This window comes from Apium graveolens, chromosome 8 (assembly GCF_009905375.1).
Source record: "Apium graveolens cultivar Ventura chromosome 8, ASM990537v1, whole genome shotgun sequence".
NCBI classification, from domain to species: Eukaryota; Viridiplantae; Streptophyta; class Magnoliopsida; order Apiales; family Apiaceae; genus Apium; species Apium graveolens.
Genome location: NC_133654.1, coordinates 54,536,295 through 54,558,375, shown reverse-complemented (window position 1 = coordinate 54,558,375; position 22,081 = coordinate 54,536,295). Strand labels below are relative to the sequence as shown.

The window sequence follows — 22,081 nt, the reverse complement described above, 5'->3', positions numbered from 1 at the left end:
GATCATTTGAGTAATGAAAATTTCTATAGTGATTAAGTTGTTTCTGAGGACAAGTTCTGATTATGTTCTGATGATTAAACTCTGAAGAAACCAGTCAGTATTTGTGTGAAGAAACACAGAAACAGTCATTCACTTTTTTAGTACAGAAGCCATGCTCTAATGACCGTTAAATTCTGATATTAGTCAAGTTCTGATACAAACTCTGATGCTTACGTGTCACATTTTAATTGGTTGATTCATTATTAGTTTTTACTGTAACGATCATTTTATCAAAAAATAATTAAGTGAGATAAAAACAGTAATAATCATTTGATTAATGGGTTGCGTGTTGATTTTTTCATATGCATGTGTGCAATAATTACTGCACATTTCCCGTGCCCACTAATTACTGCCTTGACCATTTACTGCGTGACAGGTGTAACTATGCCGATTTTACTTCCAAAAGAGCCGCTGAGTGGAAAGAGTATATATATTAGAGTAAAAGATTATACAAATCTTTTACCTTCTCTCTTACTTTATCTCTTATTTCTTTTACTCTCTCTCTCTTTTTCTCTCTATTTTCTGACGGACTTTCTTACAGGCATTTTATCAAACACTTTGCAAACACACAATTTTCACTTAATTTTCATAGAAATGGCACCTAAGGATCTTATCTATGATGGAGCCAAGTTTGTCCCCAACAACTATATGGCTATTCTCAACAAGGATGAGGCTCCTTCAGAACTTCACTTCATTCAAGATTTTCTTGCTCGAAGTGAAATTGGGTATGCTCTGACCCAACCACAAACTCTCTCAGGCAAGCAAATTCTGGAGTTTTGGAGGTCTGGAGTCTATGATGATGGTGGTGAAGATGGGTCTCCAAGCATAATTTTTACAACAGGGGAAGATGAGCACTTGGTTACCTTGTCAACTATTTGACAAGCATTGCATCTGCCAGAGAACTGTACTCACAATTCACAAGTTAGGGAGTAAGTTCTTCAAAACATGATGGCAAATCTTGGCTATGAGAAGTCTTTGTCCAAGCTGGGACAACTGAAGAGGCCCTACATCAGGTGGGAGTGGAGCTTCTTTTTCGATTGTATTACCAAAGCCTTTGCCAACAAATGCTCAAATTTTGATGTATTCCAATCATGAGTCTGCAAATAGGGTATGCACTTCTTAATCAAACTCATTTTGATTATGCTACTGCTATTTTGGGTTTTATAGGTGATAGGATGAAAGAAGATAGCAACATAGTATATTTTGCTAGATTTTGTCAGCTTATATATAGTTTTTGTTGTTCTGATGCACCTCAAAACTTTAGTGAGTTAATTGAACCCTTTAAACTTCACAAAAGGGCTTTCACAGACTTATTATCTGCTGACAATAAAAAGGATATACTAAGACCCCTCCAAATTCCCCAATCTGTCAAACAGTTCTTAGTAAATTCTGATCCTCACACATACACAACCATATATCCTGATGTTGCACCTACACAGCCTACTACTTCTCAACCTCCACCAACCCAGCCTTCCAATACTGAACAACAGCCTACTATCAGAACCTACTATCAATCAGTACAATCCGCTCAACCACAACCATCAGCACCTACTATCAGAACCTCACCTCTCAAATCCAAAACCAAACCAACCTCTGGTACTTCTCAAAAGGTGCTAGTTGTAAAATCTGACACATCCTTAAGGCCCAAAACCAAAAGAACTACCTCTGTGCCTAAATCTCCACCAAGGAGAAGAAGAAGGATGATTCTGAGAGATAAATATGATGAAGAAGAACAAGTCCAGGTTCCTGCATCAGAACCTGTGACATTAGAAGCTGAAGAGTCAACTCTTCAGAAGGAGAATGAAGCTGAGGGTTCTGGGATTTTGAAAAGGAAAAGATCTTCAAATTCTGATACAGATCATATCACTCCACCATCTAGAAGATCAAGGAAGACTAGAGCTGGTGTGCATATTGCACAAATTCAATTTGAGGATACTGAAGATGCTGAGGAAGGGGGTCAGGAATCTCTGATCTCATCAGAACTTACAGTCATTGAAGCTTTGACAGCTCTACCTCAACCTGAAGACACTGTTTAAGACACTGTGATCACACCTCCTATCTCTCCATTCAAAGAACCTACCTCAGTTGGAGATTCAAGGTTAAGTCCTGAAATTGATATTCACAGGTTGAATATTCCAATTGTTTTGTATCTGGAAGCACCACCAGCAAAGGAGTCAATATTAAATGCTGAAATTCCTACTACACCAATTCTGGATTTAGAACCTGAAGATCAGAATTTGGAAACAGAAGCTCCAGAATCTCCTTCAGTTACACACACTTTGGTGTTATCAGAAGATGATGAGATTTTAACAAATTCTGGAGACAGTGCTCCAGCAAGTGCTCCAGTTAATGCTCCAATTCTTGGCAAGGAGGCACTGCTTAAATTTTTTGAAAAAGATGCTCTTGTTCCATGGGAGGAAACCTTTAGAGGAGTTGAATGTACAAAGAAGTGGAATGAACCTGACTTCATTCCTAGCTCAACTGTTCTGTCTGAACATGTTTCAAAAGCTGATGAGTTGCTGATAAATTCTGACTTCAAAACACAACTTAAAGTCACTGCTCTCAGTACTAAAAATCTTCAAGGTCTACACTTCAAGACTCATGAAAAGGTTGATAAACTTCAGGAAGCAGCTGATAAGCTAGACCTGATACTCAAACTAGACAAGAACAGGTTTATCAGACCTATTCATGAAAAAGTAGAGGCTATTGAGCTTGTTCAATCCCAGCAGCAGGCCCAACTGGATGAGGTATTGCAGAATCAAGCCTCTCAACAAACACAGCTCAATGAAATCCAATCTTCAGTGGAACTCCTTCTTTCTCTACTCCTGATAGATGATGCCAAAAAGGGGGAGAAGGTAGTTAAGTCCAAATGCTCACCAATCAAGACACTGAAGAAAAAGGATGATCATGGTGATGACCAAGGAAACTATGATAAGAGAAGAGGTCACAGTCAAGGAGAACAATTGAGCAGGATTCCTTCTCAACAGACAGGTTCTCATCAGAGATTTTTTGGTTCTACTCAAAGGAGGAATAATGAAGGAAAGAAGCCTACAAATCAGGATGTTCCTTTGTTGATCACAAATTATGAGGATCCCAAAATTTAAACTATTGATGAAGAACTGGCCAAGAGACTATTCCTTAAGGATAATCCAGGAGTGGATTTAGAGGAATTAAGAGAAGAAGAAGATAAATTTGCTGCTGAAAAGAGCAAACCAAAGTAAAAAGCTTCTGATGCTAAAAAGCCACCAAGGCCAAAATAAAAGGGGATTGTGATAAAAGAAAGGTCTGCCACAGAGATTCCTAGATCAAGTACTAGATCTCAAACTACTATTGATCCCAAAGACAAGGGAAAAGGAAAAGTTGGGGAGATAGTCAAGAAACAGAAGATAAGAATTCCTCAAATTCTGATGAATCATGTGTGCAAGATGGTTCAAGTCTTTGATGCTGCTGCTACAGAAGATGAAACTGTTGAAACTCTGAAAAGAAGAAATATGACAGAAAAATCTAAGACAACCTCTGAAATAGCTCAAGTTGTTCAGGGTGAAGAAGTTCAGAACTTGACAAATCCTGAGAAAATTTCAGAACAGCAAGCTACAGAAGAATCTGCAAATCCTGAACAAGTCATCAAGACATCAACCTCTGACAGAGCTCAAGTTGATTTGGGCAAGATGACAATTGCTGATAAGAAGAAGCTGTTATAGAACAAAGCTACTCCAGTGGAACCTAAGACCAATCTAATCTTGAATCAATTTACAACATTTGGGTTAAAAGCCAGGCAAGCTAGAGACAAGTCTGGATTAGGTTCTGACAAAGAAAAGATACAAATAGGAGTAGAAGTTACTCTCAGTGATCCTTTCATTTTGACAGACAAACCATATGAAGAAATCAAACAAAAGCACCTTGACAAAGTGTTGTCTGCTCAAATTGTCATGGATACTCATGATGAATCAGAAGTTAAAGAAAAATTGATCCTGTTTCTCAATGATGGCAGAACTTACAAATTAGCAGATTCTGATGTGCTAAAGAAGTCTGTCAAAGAGCTTCAACATATTCACTACCTTCTGGAAGTAAAATTTGGTGTTACAAGAAGGTGGTCCAATTACATTTTGAAGGCTATAAGAGATCTTCTCAGAATTTCTGGGTCAAAAGCCTCTGAATACATTCCAAAAATCACTGAGGATGATGGACGAGAAATTCCTATGAGAAAGAATTCTGCTAAGGTAGGAGTAATTCTAAAAGGAAGATGTTTATGCTACAATAAAGACTCTTCATATCCTAGAGTTATCAGACTTGGAGATGGACTTGAAAGAACATCAATTCCTGCACTCAGAGCAGCCATTTATCAGATTGGTGATAATGAAGATGAAGAACTGATGCAAGTCAAAGCACGATTAGTTGAAGTTCTGAGAAATGCTGAGGACAAGCTGGTAACAGACTTTACAAGAAATCACTTTGGATTCAGATTGATCCAGTGATATTGATAAAGCTACATGTACTGTAAGTTGTATTTAGCTGTTTTAAATAATATCGCATTGCATTTGTACTTAAATGTTTTTGACATCATCAAATCTATTAACTTGTATATTTTTCATAATTTACAAGTTGGGGAAGATTGTTAGATATATTTGTGATGTCATATCTAATCTGATTTGTTTAGTTTCAGAACTTATTATCAGAATATCAGAACTTAACTGGAAATCAGAACTTACTGAAGACAGGAAGTTATCAGAACTTAAGGCGTCAGAACTTATATCAAAACTTAAGTGCGGATACACTTCAGGGATGAAAAGCGGATGATTTACAGGAGAGGATCTGGATTAAATAAATAAAGATATACATGGAGAGTTGGACAGCTAAAGGACCAGAGAAGATAATATATGATTGATATATTTTAGGAAGAGATATATTTCATATCAATTAGAAGATATCTTGTAACTGTGTACTATATAAACATAGCTTAGGGTTTACACTATAAGTGTTATCATTCTCGAGAATATTATTCATTGTAACCCTAACAGCTCTTGGTGATATCATACATCACTGAGAGAGTAGATTAAACCTACTGTAACAGAGTTTGATATATTGAATAAACTTGTTTTCTATTACATGCTTTTGTTTATAATCGAATTGATTGTAAATACTATATTCAACCCCCTTCTATAGTATCATTGAGGCCTAACATAGACCTCTTTATTTTTACATCATATTCAGGATCAGATGGATCATTGTCATCACTATACTGTTTCTCTCATCCCCCATTATCATTGCCATAGATCACCTCATATAGCTCATAATGATCCACTAAATGATCTCTCTCACTGAATTATCATTAAATAACAATCTTGTACCATTTTCCCATGTTTTTCTATCTATTTTGAACTACACTAACTCACTAGAGTGATACCTAAATTTACCCGCAAACTCATCCAAATGTCTAAAAGACAGCAAATCAGTGTCAAAATCCTCTAGAACATCAAATTCACCACCCACATACTTGACATCAGGAATATGCGTAAAATCACCATGGTGGTGTATGTATAAAGAAACCTTCAACATTGAACTGTAACTTGCAAATAAATACAACAACTAAGCACGAAACACATAATTTCGGATTAATCAAAATGATACAACACATAACTTACAACATACATAATTAGATTAAATACAATAACATAACTTACATATACGAACATAATAAATCAAATATCAAAATGATACTATACATACATACCCAGAAAACACAACAATCAAAGTTCAATATGCATACTTAAGTGTTGTTAAGATTCAATTGAACATACCTCTTTCGTTTTAGATGATTTGAACCAACTCCGGACAAGTTTCCGCACTGGATTTGATATTTAGGGTTTCTCTCACACCCCGATAAGACAAATTAATACCTAATTTGGAATGTATCGGGTCTATTTAATGGGTTTTATTTATGATTTTTTTATTTCATTTTTCTTTTGTTTTATTTATAATTGTCAGGTTTGACTCACAATCCACATAACACCACCGAGCCACTCTGTCCAAGAAATGTTGGCCACGTCACCTTTCCGTCTGGTCAACCGGTCAAACTAATGGACATGTCATTATCAGTTACTAGAGTGGTACGCTTGAGACCCCGTTAAGTTAAATCAAATTTTAATAATACAGCTTCACTTCAGTGACCAATTTGAGATTTTTCCCTATCTGAAAATCCTTTTGACATCCATTAAGTGTAATTCTCTAGAATTAGCTTAAAATCTTACACACAGACATGTAGAAAACATGATGTCTGGTCTAATTGCAGTCAAATAAATTAGAGATCCGATCATTCCCCTATAACTTGAAATGTCAACACTTTTCCCTTTCTTATCTTCATCGAATTTGGTAGCTGTAGACATAGGAGTTGATGCAAGTGAGCAATCCATAATTCCAAACTTCTTCAGAAGATCTTTAACATACTTAGTTTGACTGATCAAAAATTCCATCACTTCTTTGACTAACTTGTACGCCAAGGAAGTAACTTTATCCCCCCATCATGCCCATCTCATATTCACTTTGAATTTTGAGAATTTTAACATAACTTCTCAATAGTATAACCAAAAATGATACCATCCACATAAATTTGAACTAGGATAATATCATTACCATATTGCTTGAAGAAGAGAGTTTTATCCATTTTTCCTATAGCGAAACCATTCTTGATCAAAAATTCTGACAAAGTATCGTACCATGCTCTTGGAGCTTGCTTCAAACCATAAAAAGCCTTTAGAAGTGTGTAAATAAAATCTAGAAATTCTGGATCCTCAAGCCAGAAGGATGTTGTATATTGACTTCTTCTTCCAATTTACCATAATGGAATGCGTTGTTATTCACTAACAATCAACTTAGGTTAATTTGTAGAGGGGTGGGTGTGACGTCCCCAAATCCGGGGTCGGGGATTTAGGAGGCCACGCCATCTTGAATTATGTTTAAACATTTATATTTGCATAAAATTATAAATACTCATGCATCTACAACCCCACACTTATCAATGCACACATACACACTTACAGGTTATGGTCTTGGAAATGAACAAAACATTACTAGAGTTATTAAATCCGCAAGATGATAGTTATTACAGACCAAAAGTAATTATGTCTTACCACGGGTGTAAGTTTTACTTAAGATTAGACCGGTGTCCAAATATATGTTTCTTCATTACTACCTTACATAAGTCATACTTATATATAAGCCCGACTAAAAATAACTAAAAAATAATCTAACTCATACGGTCTACTTGTGGCACTGCACCAAATAAACTACGAAAAAGCTGGCCATTTCCTACTCACATCTGAGCTGTGAGCATTCTGACCGGCATCTTGGTTCACTGTTGTGTTGTGTCATTGTAAGAAAGCAAGTGTAACCTATAATGCCCAACATATTAATTTACAGTATGAAAAGACTATACAAGAATTTATATCTGAATCTGTTTATGGATATATATTTCGTTAAAGCGATTTTTTTCTTGGTGATACCCACCTATTTTTAAAACAATTTTTGATTGACTTATTAGTCTATAAATACCTTAATGGTAAACCCAACACCTATGCTTGTGTTACGGTATTGCATCTCAATTCCAATTGGAAGAATAGGACATTCAATGGAGCCCCCGATATATGATGATCGGTTGTATAACATTAAATATTTATTATTCTCTACATGTAGAAGGACGACTCTCATACATCTAGTTTTCAACCTTGACGCATTCGGGCATATTATGTGTGGCCCATACATCCAGGATTTCCACATAATTCACATGTTTACATGTGGCACACCAGTAGTTGCTCCACTACAAAAAGTACTAGAGTTTACCCCTACTTTTCCTTTGAAGAATCCTATCGTATCCCAAGAACTCGAACTGCATCAAAGTTCCCTAAGTGTTACGCTTGTTGATAGGCACCGATCATCTCATATGTACATATATATATATATATGTACATACATATATATATGTGTGTGTGTGTGTGTACTTCCGAGAATTTTCAGAGAAAGTACTAAGATAATATGAGTTCATCATTGTAAACATATAAGTATTTAAGGGGGAGTTGTTTTTGACACTATAGTCAAAATATTAAAAATATGCCAAAATAAAAAAATTCGATGATCCGAAAGTATTAGAATGATTTTCTGGAACTCAAAAAATATTTAAAATAGGTTTTATGGTTTTTAAATCATATTAAATCATTTAGTAAATATTTATTAATTAAATAATAATTATTAAATAATTAAATCTTGAATAATTCTATTTTTAAAAGATTATTTAAATTAATATTCTGCAACTACTTCATGTTTAAGTGATTAAATTAATCTTTAATAAATATAAAATAATTAGTTTTAAAATAAAATAACCGTTGGAGAATACTTCTCCCTTCTTAAATGAATATCTGTAATAATATTCTTTTTTTGAGTAATTAAATATAGTTGAGGGAATACGATATTTGGAAATCGTTTAAAAATAAATTCCAGGTAACTAATACTTCGCAAGAGGACATCGAGCCCCCTTGAATATTATAATAACGGACTTTTAATCATCCAAAATATCTCTAGAATATTTCTCGGGTTTGTATTTTATAAAAGTTGACCGATTCTCGGTCTTATAACTAATACATCACGCTTATTTAGTAGCGTTAATATATTTTACGATATATGCATCATAATCTCAATCAATATCGATTGTATTTTACTATCATGGAAAATATGGCATTTCTATGAAACAGTAAAACAATCTTCACAACGCAATAGTATATGGTGTAGGGTTCATAAACTTGTCTGGGTATTTTGAGGTGGAGGGCGCTCTCGAGTTAGTCCGGTAATCTATAATTAAGAACATTATCGATATGTTAGCTTCTAATCGTATTTATCATTACTTGGTAAATATGCAATGCTTATAATTAGTTACACGACTCGCTTTACTCTCATCATTTTAATAATGTATGAGTATTCATTAACTTCGTATTCTTTTCATGATCCTTTATGTCCATTATTCTCGTTTTCTTTTTACCACTCGGCTCGTCTCGCGATTCTTAAAGATTTCTACACGCGCGATCTAGGCTCCGGCATTTTTATAAAATTGAAAAATCCATAATTTCACTTTAAATTTTTATGGAAGTTAGTATATCAATTTTCTACTCTCTACAAAGGTTTCATGAGTTTTGAATAATTTGTAGCAATTTTTGTCGTATAAATCGTTTTCACTAATACGGACCTAAGTTTTGAACCGTAAATTGAAATTATGCGATTCAAGCGCATAAATGATCCTTACATCAAGCTTTATCATTATAAAGTCTTAATTTATCTTTTTTTTTCTACAGAAACTTAATGTCATTATTCGATCATTTTATCGTCGTTACGTTTACGATCCGTGTTTCATTTTTACTCTAAACTACTAATTACCAACCAAAAATTATAATTCCAACCTTCAACTACTTAATCATCTCAAGAACATAAAGTTCTTGAGGTTGAAATCATTAACATTAGAATCTAACAAACTAATATTCAAGAAATCACAAAACAATAATCAAAACTAGGTTTACATCCAAGATCCTTACTTTTTTTGTAACTTAAAACTTAAAAAACATTTGGATGAAGGTTTATATCTTTCTCGATAGCTTGGGAGGTTCTATTCTTGATGGATGATGCTTGGTGAGTCCTTGGTGTGCTTAAGAAACCTAGATCTTTCCAAGAAATTTAAAAAATCAACAAAAGTCACTATTTGACACTATTCATCATCACTTTCACCATTTTATTTGACCATCAAAACCTCAAAGAAATGCTTTGAAAGATTTATCTTACCTTAGTTTGATGATGAGGAGGGTTGGAAATTATTTGTAGCATTTATCCATGGCTATAAGTTGAGATTTGAATTTGGGTTTCCTTTTTTCTTAAAAAGATGAATGAAGCTTGAAGGGGGAGAGGGGGAGAAAATTTTTGTGTTTCTTGTTTGATTCTTGGATAAGTGTTGGTTGATTTGGTGTATATCACTAGATATACATATATTTGAATCAAATCAAGTAGCATGGCCTTTGTCAAAGGCTAAAAACCTTGCCAAGTACTAGTACTACTACATGCTTCTTACTATTCATTACAACTAGGTTATTATACTTCTTAGATGGTTACTATTTGATTACCAATCCTTGGTTTCATTTCATACTAATTAGTTTGAATTTCTTGCATGGGAAGTTTCTTGGGCTTGATACATTTATTTATTCGCTTATGTATTTGTTTGGTCGCTTATTCGTTATTATGATAAATCCTCGTAAGCGATTCGCTGGGTAAATCATTTTCTTATAAGTCCTTTATGATTTTTAATCTTGTACTTCGGTTTTAATTTGTTGAACTCTATATTCTTGAGGGTAACATGGTTTGTCGTATTCCTTGATAGTTCGTAAGATAATGTCATTTTACGAAGTTGGTTTTCTTTGGAAACTAATGACTTTTACATACACTTATTTGGTATGTATAATCATAATACCGACTCGAAAACTAAATTTTCCATGTATAACATAGTGTGGGATAAAATGTTTTCCTCTATCGTCGGGGTTACTATTCATCGAATGTTTTACAAAGTCCCAGAAATTCGGGTTATTTCAGTCTTCCCCTCTTAAAAGGATTCTATTCCAGAATCAAACAGAAAATAGATGGCGATATTTTTCTTTCATCGTATCCTCTAGTTCCCAATTTGATTCTTTGATATTCTGGTTTCTCCACAAGATTCTGACCAACTTGACAGTCTTGTTCCTCAGCACTTGTTCCGTCTGGTCCATCACTCTCACCAGTTGCTCAATATAGGTCAGGTCCGGTTGAAAGTCTACATGTTCATATTCTATCACGTGTCTCTCATCAGCATGGTATTTCCTTAGCATTGACATATGGAATACATTGTGCACTTATTTCAAGTTAGGAGGTAAGGCGAGCTCATAAGCTAAAGGTCCTATCCTTCTCAGGATTTCAAAGGGTCCAATGAATCTTGGACTTAGTTTCCCTTTCTTTCCGACCCTCATCTCTCCTTTCCACGTGGATAACTTCAAGCATATTGAAACTCCTACTTCATACTCTCTATCTTTCCCGGTCTGGTCGGCGTACTTCTTCTGTCTGTCTTGAGCCGCTACCAGCTTCTTCCTGATGAGTCCCACCATCTCTCGTGTCTGCTGGACCAATTCGTGCCATAGAATATTATGTTCTCCAACTTTATCCCAACATAAGGAAGAGCAACATTTTCTTCTGTAAAGAGCTTCTTACGATGGAATTTTTAAGCTAGTGTGATAGCTATTATTGTAGGCAAACTCGATCAGGGGTAAGTGATCATTCCAACTTCCCTTAAAGTCAACGGCCCAGACCCCTACCATATCCTCTATGGTCTGAATGGTCCTTTCACTTTGCCCATCTATTTTGGGGTGGTAAGTTGTACTCATGTTCAGTCTGGTGCCTACGCATTCCTGAAAGCTCCTCCAAAATTGGGAGTTAAACCTTGGATCCCTATCTGACACTATAGCAACGGGAACCCCGTGCCTTACTATGATCTCTATCAGGTAAATATCCATTTTCTACGGTGTACCTTTCGTTAATTGGAAGGAAGTGCGTGAACTTGGTCAATCTATCTATGATGACCCATATGACCTCGTGATTTATTTTAGTCCTTGGTAGCGCCTCACTAGGATCTCTCTCATGTAAATTTCCACTAACTTGTCTACGGTGTACCTTTCATTAATTGGTCGGAAGTGCGCGGACTTGGTCAACCTATATATGATAACCCATATGGCATCGTGATTGGTTTTAGTCCTTGGAAGGCCTATCACAAAATCCATGGCTATATGCTCCCACTTCCATTCCGGAATTTCCAGGGGCCGTAATAATCCACTCGGTCGCTGTTGTTCAGCCTTTACCCTCTGACAAGTCAAGCACTTACTGACCCACTCTGCTAAATCTCTCTTTATGTTAGGCCATAAATAATATTCCTTTAGATCGCGGTACATTTTCATACTTCCTGGGTGGATGGAATACCTGGAGATGTGTTCTTCGTGCAACAGCTCATCTTTCAGTTCTTGCATATTCGAAGTCCAAATTCGTGATGCATACCTCATGATTCCTCTCACATCTGACCTCTTCAGCGGTCAGTGCCTATCTTTCTTCACTCATTTTTTTCTCCTGACACACTCGTATTTTCTCGGCTAGTTCCGGGAATAACCTGATTTCTAATAGTCCTTCAGATCCCTTACGGGTTATCCTCACTTCGATCTTCATCTTTTCAAATTCCTTAACCAACTCCTTAGATATCATTAAAATTTTAAGTCTCTCCTTCCTACTGAGGGCGTCAACCATCACATTGGCTTTACCCGGGTGGTACATGATTTCATAATTATAGTCCTTAATCAGCTCTAGTCGTCTCCTCTATCTCATGTTCAACTCCTTTTGGGTGAAAATATATTGAGGCTCTTAATGCCTCAAGATATTCAGGGCAAACACTATGGCTGCTAGTTCTAGGTCATGGGTAGTGTACCTTATCTTGTTTTCCTTCAACTTCCAAGAGACATATGCAATCCCTTTTCCATGTCATAACCCTTTGTGCGACCCATCGCTGTATATCACAAACTTTCCCTTTCCATCGGGAAGAGCGACTACTGGTGCTGACACTAGTCTCTTTTTCAACTCTTCAAAACTTGCCTCATATTTCTCCGTCCATACAAACTTCTCTTTCTTACGGGTAAGCCTTATCAGTGGGCCAGCTATCTTGGCAAAGTCTTGCACAAATCTTCGGTAATATCCAGCTAAGTCCACAAAACTCCAAACCTCGGTTGGGGTAGTCGGTCTTTCCCTATTGGATACCGCCTCTATTGTGGCGTGGTTGGATAGAACTCCTTCGCTACTTACCACATATCCTAAGAACTGAATATCTTTTACCAGAACTCACACTTTGAGAACTTGGCATACGACCTCTCATTCTTCAAGATCTCCACGGCTATCCTCAAATATTCCGCGTGTTCTTTCCCTGTCTTTGTGTAGATTAGAATATTATCTATGAAGACTATGACATATATATTTAGGGACTTTTTGAAAACTCTGTTCATCAAATCCATAAAGGTTGTGGGTGCATTGGTTAACCCGAATGACATGACTTAGAACTCACAGTGTCCATACCTAGTACGAAAGGCAGTCTTTTGTATATCTTCGATCTTGATTTTTAACTGGTGTTATCATATCCTCAAGTTTATCTTGGACAAGTGCACTGTACCTTTAAGTTGGTCGAATCGAATAGGTTGTCAATCCTATGGAGAGGGTACCTATTCTTGATGTTTAGTTTGTTCAACTCTCGATAGTCTATCCATGGCCTCATGCTACCATCCTTCTTCTTTACAAACAGCACTGGTGCTCCCTATGGTGATACACTTGGTCTTATCATCCCCTTGTCTAGTAATTCTTGTAGTTGAGAAGCTAGTTCCTTCATCTTGACTGGGGTCATCCTATATGGGGCCTTAGATACTGGTGTCGTTCCTGGTGCTAATTCTATAGAAAATTCTATAGCAAATTCTATCTCTCTGTCGGATGGTAACCCTGGTAAGTCCTTCGGAAAAATATCCTCGAATTCATTCACTATGGGTATGTTATGTATGTCAGGGAATTCCTTCCCGGTGTCCATCACATAGGCCAAATAGGCCTCACTATATTTTTTTAACAACCTCTTGGTCTGGACCATGGTTAGAAATTTTTGGGTCTGCCGTTGCCCTTTAAACACTATCTATTTTCTATCTTGCACTCTTATTTTTATTTTCTTTTTCTCACAGTCTATCTACGTTCCATTACTGGATAACCAATCCATTCCTAGGATCATATTGAATTCTTCTAACATAAATGGGATTAATTCAACCTCAAAGACTTTCCCTTCTACTTTTAACTCGCATCTGGGATGTACTTGATTAACATGAATGATCTCCTGGTTCACTATTTCTACTTATAATACTTCACGTAAAGGTATAACATTAAGATTTATCTTCTTAGCAAAATTTCAAGATATAAATGACTTGGTCGCTCTAGAATCAAACAAGACATTTGCACATTTTGAATTTAACAGAAGGGTACCTGCTATCACATCTGTGTTCGAGACAGTGTCCTAAATGGGTATGTTAAAAGTCCTAGCAGTTGGAGGCTGTTTGGAAGCAGCTCTTCTCATCCCTGAGGCCGGAGGCCTTGTTGTGAGGCAATCCTTCCTTTCATTCCCTATCTTTTCGTAATGGAAACATGTCATTCCTGGTTGTAGGAAACTTGGGGCAAGGTGTCCTGGTTGGTTGTATTTCAAACACTTTAGAGGGACTCTTGCCTGGACACACACTCTGAGGTCTCTCTTCCCGCATATTCCGCAATCTGGTATAGGGGCGCGAGGTTGACTATGAAACGTCGCTCTAGATTATCGGCCGCCCTGGCCGACGCTCTCACTCGAGGCCTTCCTAAACCCGGGGCCTCTCACAGGTTGGGACACAACTCCCCTGACAAACCTGCTCGAAAGGCTCTTATTCCCGGTTCCTCCTCCTCCTTGACTATCTATCTTTCTTTTCCTACTTTCCTTCTCTTTTAAAATCTGATCACTGCCTGCTTCAATAATCGAGGCCTTCTACACTAGGGTGGCATAATCTATCAGTTCTAACATCGCTACTCATTTCTGAATCCATTTTTCAGACCAAGTTGAAAGCTTCACGCTTTTTTCGCTTCCATATTCATGAATTCAGGTACAAACCATGATAACTCAGTAAACTTGGCCACGTACTCCGCCGTTGTCATTTTATCCTGTTTCAACTCTAGGAATTTTATCTCCATCTGAGTTTCCATAAACTTAGGGAAGTACTTTTCTAGAAACAATCGTGTGAATCTGACTAATGGGATCACAGCATCAGTCTTGAGGTTACGCTTAGACTCCCACCAATAGTTAGCTTCTCCCTTCAGCATGTAGGAGGTGAAGATGGTCTTGTGTCGCTCTTCGACACCTAGTATCTCGAAAGACTTCTCTATCTCCTTAAGCCAAGCATGTGCCTGAACGAGGTCGGCAGATTCTAGAAACTCTGGGGGTTTGAGGGACTTAAATGCTCTGAAGGCGGTAGCAGTAGTTTGCGAAGCAGCATGTGGTAATGGTGGAAGGGTTTGTTGGTTCATATTTGCCCTTAAGAGATCCATAAATTCATTTATGGTGTTCCCCTTGGTGGGTATCCTCAGCCTCTTTTTACATATATTTTTCTTCATCGAATTTATTGAGACCTAAGTCTTCTTCATTTTCCTCATTTACAATATGGGAAGGTTCGTCCTGCCTCTGATTAACAGATTATGCGGACTGAGCCCTAGTTCCTCTCCTACGGGGTGGCATCGTTCTGATAATGAAAGTGGTGTTAATACAGTTACGCATATATATACTTTGATTAATTCATTGGTAAGTACGCATACATTTAAATATTTGGCATGCTTTCTTCGAGGGTGCAATAATAAAGTAAAACAATTTTTTAATAATTTCTAGATAACATATAACAAGGTCTCCCAGACTATGTCTTGGGGTGAAATACATATGTCCTGAATACAAATTACCAGATACATAATTCCTGAATAATGAACATCAGATACATAAATCGGGCACCCTGGAGGGCTAGGAATGCTATCTATTACCAGCTATCCTAAAAACATTGGTGACAACTCACCCAACCTTCAGAAGGTCCATATACAGCTATTGCTCTCCTCAATCTATGTCACGGCGGGTGAGATCTCTGACCCTCCCCATCGCTCCAACCAGCATCAACTCAATATCGACTACTGGAATGTATCCGCCTAATGTAGTAGTCCTCATCTGCACCCGAGTGTGGATCTCAATCTCATCGATCTCTTGGTGAGCTAGGGTCAGGGAAGCAGTCCTAAAGTCCTCGGGGAATCCATGTCTAGTAGCTCTCTCAGCGAGTAATGCCTAACATAACCTAACAATGCGGGCAAATACCACAGTGATCTTAACATTCAGCTGAGCCACAATCCAATCATGAACTGCCTATATGGTCACCGGGGGTGCCAGTGGGAGTTCGAGTTACTGGAGGATATGTCATGGATTTCGTAAGTTCGTGCCTCCATCTCATCATCCCCATATTCATTAGCGGAGGGTAAGGGTTTCAGTATCCTTGGATGAGGGGTAGGAGGGCGAACAATAGGGAAATGGTACATCTCTATGTCTTTCCAGTCTACACCATCATCCTGGGGCTCCTCAACATCGTCTTCTATATGGGTAGAAAAGTCTGTCTCATCCTCTGGGGATCCTCGGTAGGGTCATCCTCTGAGTCATCAATAGGTGGGTCTTCCGGCTCGGGAGTAGGGTCGCGCTCAAATGGGATAACGTCCTCAACAGGGTCTGTAACGATCAAGAAATAACGCTTGTATTATATCTTAATAAAGATAATTTATGTGTATTATTATGTGATTAAGCGTGTTGAGTTGTAAAACCCTAACTTTTATGTGTAACGTGTTGTATGTTTTGATCGGAATGTGTTTCGGGTATTTATTGAGTGTTTTATTATAAATTATAGGTTTTTATCAAAATCCGTACAGCTCAAACAGTGTTTTAAAAGCCCGTATTTCAAATAAAATCATTGGCCTTATTTTTCCAAATATGGCCTATACCACATCGTTATACTACTAAAAATAGTGGATACGACATCGGTACTTAGACATCGGCACGTAATGCACCCGATGTTAAAAGGTTTTTTAACATCAGTTTGCAATTAAGCTATGTTTATAAGAATTTTGACATCGGTTTCGTATAGTAACCGTTGTCTATATTCAAATATTAGAATTACCAAATAAACGTTTTGAACTTTGACATCGGTTATTTTTACAAGTCGTTGTTTATAACCAATTCTAAAAAAATAAAATTTAAGTTATGATTTTTTCCCCAGTTCATTATACAATTTCCCCCCTTAACTAAAAATTTCTCCCCTTCAACTCATTTTTCATTTCCCCCTTCTTTTAGAATATCACCCCCTTTGCCCCCTTTACTCACACCCGACTCTCTCTCTCTTCTCAAATCACTATTATAGCTTTCTCTCACAAACATCGACTCCATCTTAAACACCATGGCTGTTCCTTTCAAGCCTCGACTTCATCCCCCTCATCTTTCATCTCTTTCTTTCCTTTTTCACCCTCCCTCCCATAAACCCCCTTATTCAGATATAGGGACCTAATTAAGCTCCAAATCGAGCTTTTTCTCTGTGTTTTATCTTTCTCTCTCTTTTTTCTTTCGTCTCTCTCAGCATCTCACTCTCCCTCTCCCATCTCCCTATCAACACATCTTAAACACTGATTTACCGTATTCTAACAATTTAGTACTCACAGTTTCACAAATTTAATCCATAAACCCTGATTCGGGCCTTGATGAAAGCGATTGAGGATATTTTGATGAAAGGTAAGGAGTTTGTGTTAGTTATGTTTATTAATTGTAGATGGATGCTTTACTTTTTAGTTTATTGTAGATGTAATTTATTATACTAAGAAATTGTTTATATTTTTAGGTTGGGGAAACTTTTAAAGCTGATGTTTCGATGGGACGGAGTTAGAGACAAGATTTTTTATCAATCTTCTCAAGTTTTTGGTTTTTTAGAGTATTAATATTTCATTCTTTTAATATTGACTAAATAGAAATTTACTCGGTCTCTTTGCACGGTCTACTTGTGAATAATCTACATTGACTAAAAAAAGAGATGGTGATGTAAGTTAACAATCTTTCCCTTTTAGTTTTTGCTCCTTTTACTTGATACTAAAACATGAATTATTTGAAATGCACCTGAAAATATGAGTACGCATTCAAATTAAACTATTTAGATTGTTTGGCGATACAGATTCCGCCTCCGACATGGTGTGTAGCTTCAGCTGCAGCAATAGATGCATAGCTTCAGAGATTCATAGACTTCGCATGCGGAGGAAAGATAGATTTTCATTTCATATAGCCCGGGGAGACTGTTATGACCCAAACACACCAAGAGGTCATGGATCTTGGTGTCTTGATACCTATTACAGAGAATATAAAGAATGTAATGAGATTGGTACTATCATTTACGGGGACCCTTATAAGATCACTAACTCTATCCTATATTTAATTTGTTTCTTACTTCAAAACTGTTCTTTTTTATTATGCTATTGTGATTAATTAACCTATTATCTATTGTTCGTGCAACTTATGGAGACTGCCTTTACATTTAATTTCAGTCCCTGGGAGTTCTTATTGAAATAGCAGGACTTGTAACTAGTTAAATTATGTTTCAAAAGGAAGAAATGTCTATAGTCCAATAGTCAGAACACATAGTTAAATGTCTGTTTGTTTTTTTTTTGACAATTTTAGCGACCTTGTTTATTCCATGAGCCTATTACAAATTTATGAAGCACATATGTATATGTATATATTTCTAACTTCAACCTCTTGGCCTTTCTTTTCGGATTAAATGGTTTATGTATATGTTGATTTGCCGATTGCAGGTGGATGAAGCGGCACAAGGATATGACAAGCTCGCTCCTCCTTTGGTGAAACAATTTCTCGGGCAAGCGAAATCTGTGGTCATTAAACTATCAGTTGCAGCTAAACAGTTGGGCGAGGTGGTGAAAGCTGATGGTCCAAGTGCAGCACTCCATTACGCTCCTTCAACTAGTGTTTGATTAGCTTCATTTGGGTATGTTTTAAATCTCTTCTTTTTTATGTTTAATGCTACCCCTTTATCTTATTTTATCTGCTTTCTCAACAGATTCATTATAAAAATCAAATTTTGTTTTATGTTCTTCTTGTTTTTTAAAAAATCTAAATTGTTTAGATAAGTTATTTGAATTTATGTTTATCTAGTGTTCTTTTAAGTATGTTTGGATTTAATTCTTTATTGTTTAGATAGATTGATACTAATGCTTAATTTTAGTTTTCTTTGTTTTTTTATTTAGTATTTAGATTTGATTAAAGGGACCCTTGTTTTATTTAACCATTTCACTGTATTTGGATTAGTGTGGTTAAATAAAGATTTGATTTTTGAGCTCTGTATGTATTAGTATTCATGTTGGCAAATTGTATTCCTAATTAGTACTTTCTAGGATATACCTTTTCACTAAGTTAGCTTGACATAATCTGATTATGTTTCCTATTTATATAATGGAGACTTTTGATTAGCCGTTATTCTATCTTTCTAGGATGCTTGATAGGAGGATTGAATTTGTATTTAGGGTGAATGGATTGTTTTCGTATTGTTTTTGCTTCATTTCTTGTTTGTTGTATGGATGTGATTAGTTTAAAGCTAAGGCCTTGATTTATGTGTTAATTACCTGTTGCAGATCACTTTTGTTAGGTGTTTTTGTTGTTTTTCTTTTCAGTTGTACTATGGGCAGAAACAGAGGGAAAGCGAAGAAATAACCCCTAGTAGCAGCTCATGAAGATCATGGTAGTGGTGAGGAGGAAAAGATGTCGGCTAAAAAAAGAGGAAGGCCACTGAAGATATCCAAGAGTGAAACTAAGAATAAAGAAGAAGCTGAAAATTTTGATGACGGGGAAAATATGAATGGTGTTCTCTCTGAGAATACTAACACGGAATCTGGTGTGGAGAGTGGTAGAAAAAGGGGAAGAGCTTCAGAGATCAATGGAAATAATGGAACGGTTGAGGACGAAAGTGGCAGTGAGATTAAAATCCATGGTAATGATTCTGTAAAGCCTGTTGGGTTCAGGCAAAACGGAAGCAGGCGGAAAAATAAACCTCAGAGGGCTGCTGAAGTAGGCATTGAGTGTAGATGAAGTCTGGGTTAGTCATTTGATAAACTAAGGCTTTTGTCATTTTCAAAATATTATGTTCGCTTCCTCGTATGTTTTTTTTATTTTCGGCAATGTGCAACTGCTATCAGTTTTATTTTGAAAAGATGATTCACTTATGCGATTTGGAGTATCCTCATTTCTTATTCTTTTAATTTGAGTTACCACTTGAAAATCATATATGCGGGTCTTGTAGTAGTTAGTTGACCATCTTTATTCCTCGTAATGAAAATTAAGGAGATGGAATATGGAAAGCTTGATAATATAGCTAAGGCTAGGTAGGGGATTCCATAGTGGCTAAATTGTAAATCAAGTGAAAGCTTAGAAAGATGGAGTTGGTGCATATAACTCTTTTGCATGATATGCGTTATAACACAATCTGATATAACTCTTTTTTTCTTCAATCTGTTAAATGAATGATATTTAAATAAACATAAAATTAGTATCATATATGATCAAATGTAACTTAGATGACGATAATTCTCTGCTATAACGTGTCATAGAATAGAAGAAGACTGTCGCACTTTGCTGATTTTTGTGTGGATTTTCAGGGGATTCTATTTTTAAGAGAACGAGAGTATTAACATGACAATGAATATCACAGAAGCATTTCAAAGGTCCCTGACAACATGGAAATTATGGGTTCTGCAAAATTTAGATCCTGAAAAGAACCATGTCTTCTACAGGAGCTATTCTTGAGTAATTAGGCACATGTCTAGGATTGCTGTTATACCTATGCTAGAACAACAATGCAGGTTCTGGATACAGTACACCTGAGGTTGCAATGTCTGCCCAATACACTATAAAAAAAGATGTATACAGTTTTGGAGTGTCCATGTTGGAGCTTCTTAGCGGACGAAAATCATTTGACAGGTTTCTTGTTTATGCTAAAGATTCTTGTAAATGTTGACGAGTGTTTAAGTTGCTTGAATGTAATGCAACTTGTGATTTTGATGTAGCTCAAGGCCAAGGTCAGAGCAGTCTTTTATTCGGCGGGCGACACTCCAGCTCCATGATATTGATGTTTTGGCTAAGATGGTTGATCCAGCACTAAATGGGCTCTAACCAGTTAAATCCATATCCCGGTTTGCAGATGTAATTTGCTCTGTGTGCCCAGGTAATGTGCTAAATCTGAACAAATTGGTCATTTATTTTCAGTGCATTATAATAAGATAAGTGCTAGTTCTTGTGTTCTTATTATAATGTGCATTATAATAAGATTTTTGGGTATAGTGCTACATTTTTGGTAATTCTTTTTTTCTGATTAGCGTATGAACTTGGAAATGAGTAGACTATAGCCATGTAAGGAGTTGATAATTGACTTTCTATTTGCCTTTTCTCATAGGATGTTACTCCAATCCCTACTGCACTCGCATAAAGGGTGGTCGAAGAGGAAGGAGGCTGTGAGTTTCTGGCAGCAGCACAGAGCAAGTTGCTTTTGCTTTTAGTACTTAAAAATTAGTATAGTATGAGTTGGTTATGGGAATGCTTGTATTTTATTTGAAATGTATGTATAGTATGGTATATGAGTAACATTTTGATATTAGATTTGTAATATGGATGAGTAGCTTTATTTTTCTGTTTGGATGTTTTTTGTTGGGATGTCGCATTATTTTGGTTCCCTGTGGCTATAAATAGTACCAGGATGACATGCAATTTACAGAACATTAACATCACAATGGTACATGTAAATCGATGTAAAAAATGTACAAAAGACATCATACAAAATAATATTAAATGAAAAAGAACTAAAAAAACCGATGTGAAATAGTCATTTGACATCGGTTCTGGAAAAAAACTCAATGTATTTTAAGTCAAATAACATCGGTTAGAGAAATTTGCTGATGTTAAACAAAAAGATTTAACATCGGACTCGTGAAGAAAACCCGTGTCTTATCCATAATTTCACATCGGGGGGTCTAATTTAACCGATGTCTGATCAAACATTTCACATCGGGCAACTAATCTAACCGATGTCTGATCTAGCATTTCACATCGGTTTGTTCAAAAGAATTTTAATAAATGGCTTTTAGAGCTTGTAGGTTTCATATTTTAATGGATAAATACCTCATAATATACTCATATTCACATAAAAATACTGTAATATAAGCTGAAATTTGTTGCAAAGACATCACATTTAATCTTAAAACCGATGTATAGCACTGTAATAGACATCGGTTGTTAACCGATGTCAAAGGCTGATGACATTTAACATCACACGCGAAGACATCGGTT

At 36.4% G+C, this 22,081-nt stretch overlaps 2 protein-coding genes across 2 annotated transcripts; one reads left to right on the top strand and one right to left on the bottom strand.

Annotated features, from left to right (window-relative positions):
* Window positions 1–14,745: 14,745 nt before the first annotated feature.
* On the bottom strand, window positions 14,746–15,288 carry LOC141679593 (uncharacterized). The gene has a single exon (XM_074486055.1). The coding sequence runs from the start codon at window positions 15,286–15,288 to the stop codon at window positions 14,746–14,748; it is 543 nt and encodes a 180-aa protein (XP_074342156.1).
* A 2,768-nt stretch (window positions 15,289–18,056) lies between these two features.
* LOC141679591 (uncharacterized) lies at window positions 18,057–19,891 on the top strand. The gene is made up of 4 exons (XM_074486054.1): window positions 18,057–18,113; window positions 18,544–18,714; window positions 18,994–19,087; window positions 19,464–19,891. The coding sequence occupies exons 1-4, from the start codon at window positions 18,057–18,059 to the stop codon at window positions 19,829–19,831; spliced, it is 690 nt and encodes a 229-aa protein (XP_074342155.1). The 3' UTR covers window positions 19,832–19,891.
* Window positions 19,892–22,081: the final 2,190 nt, after the last annotated feature.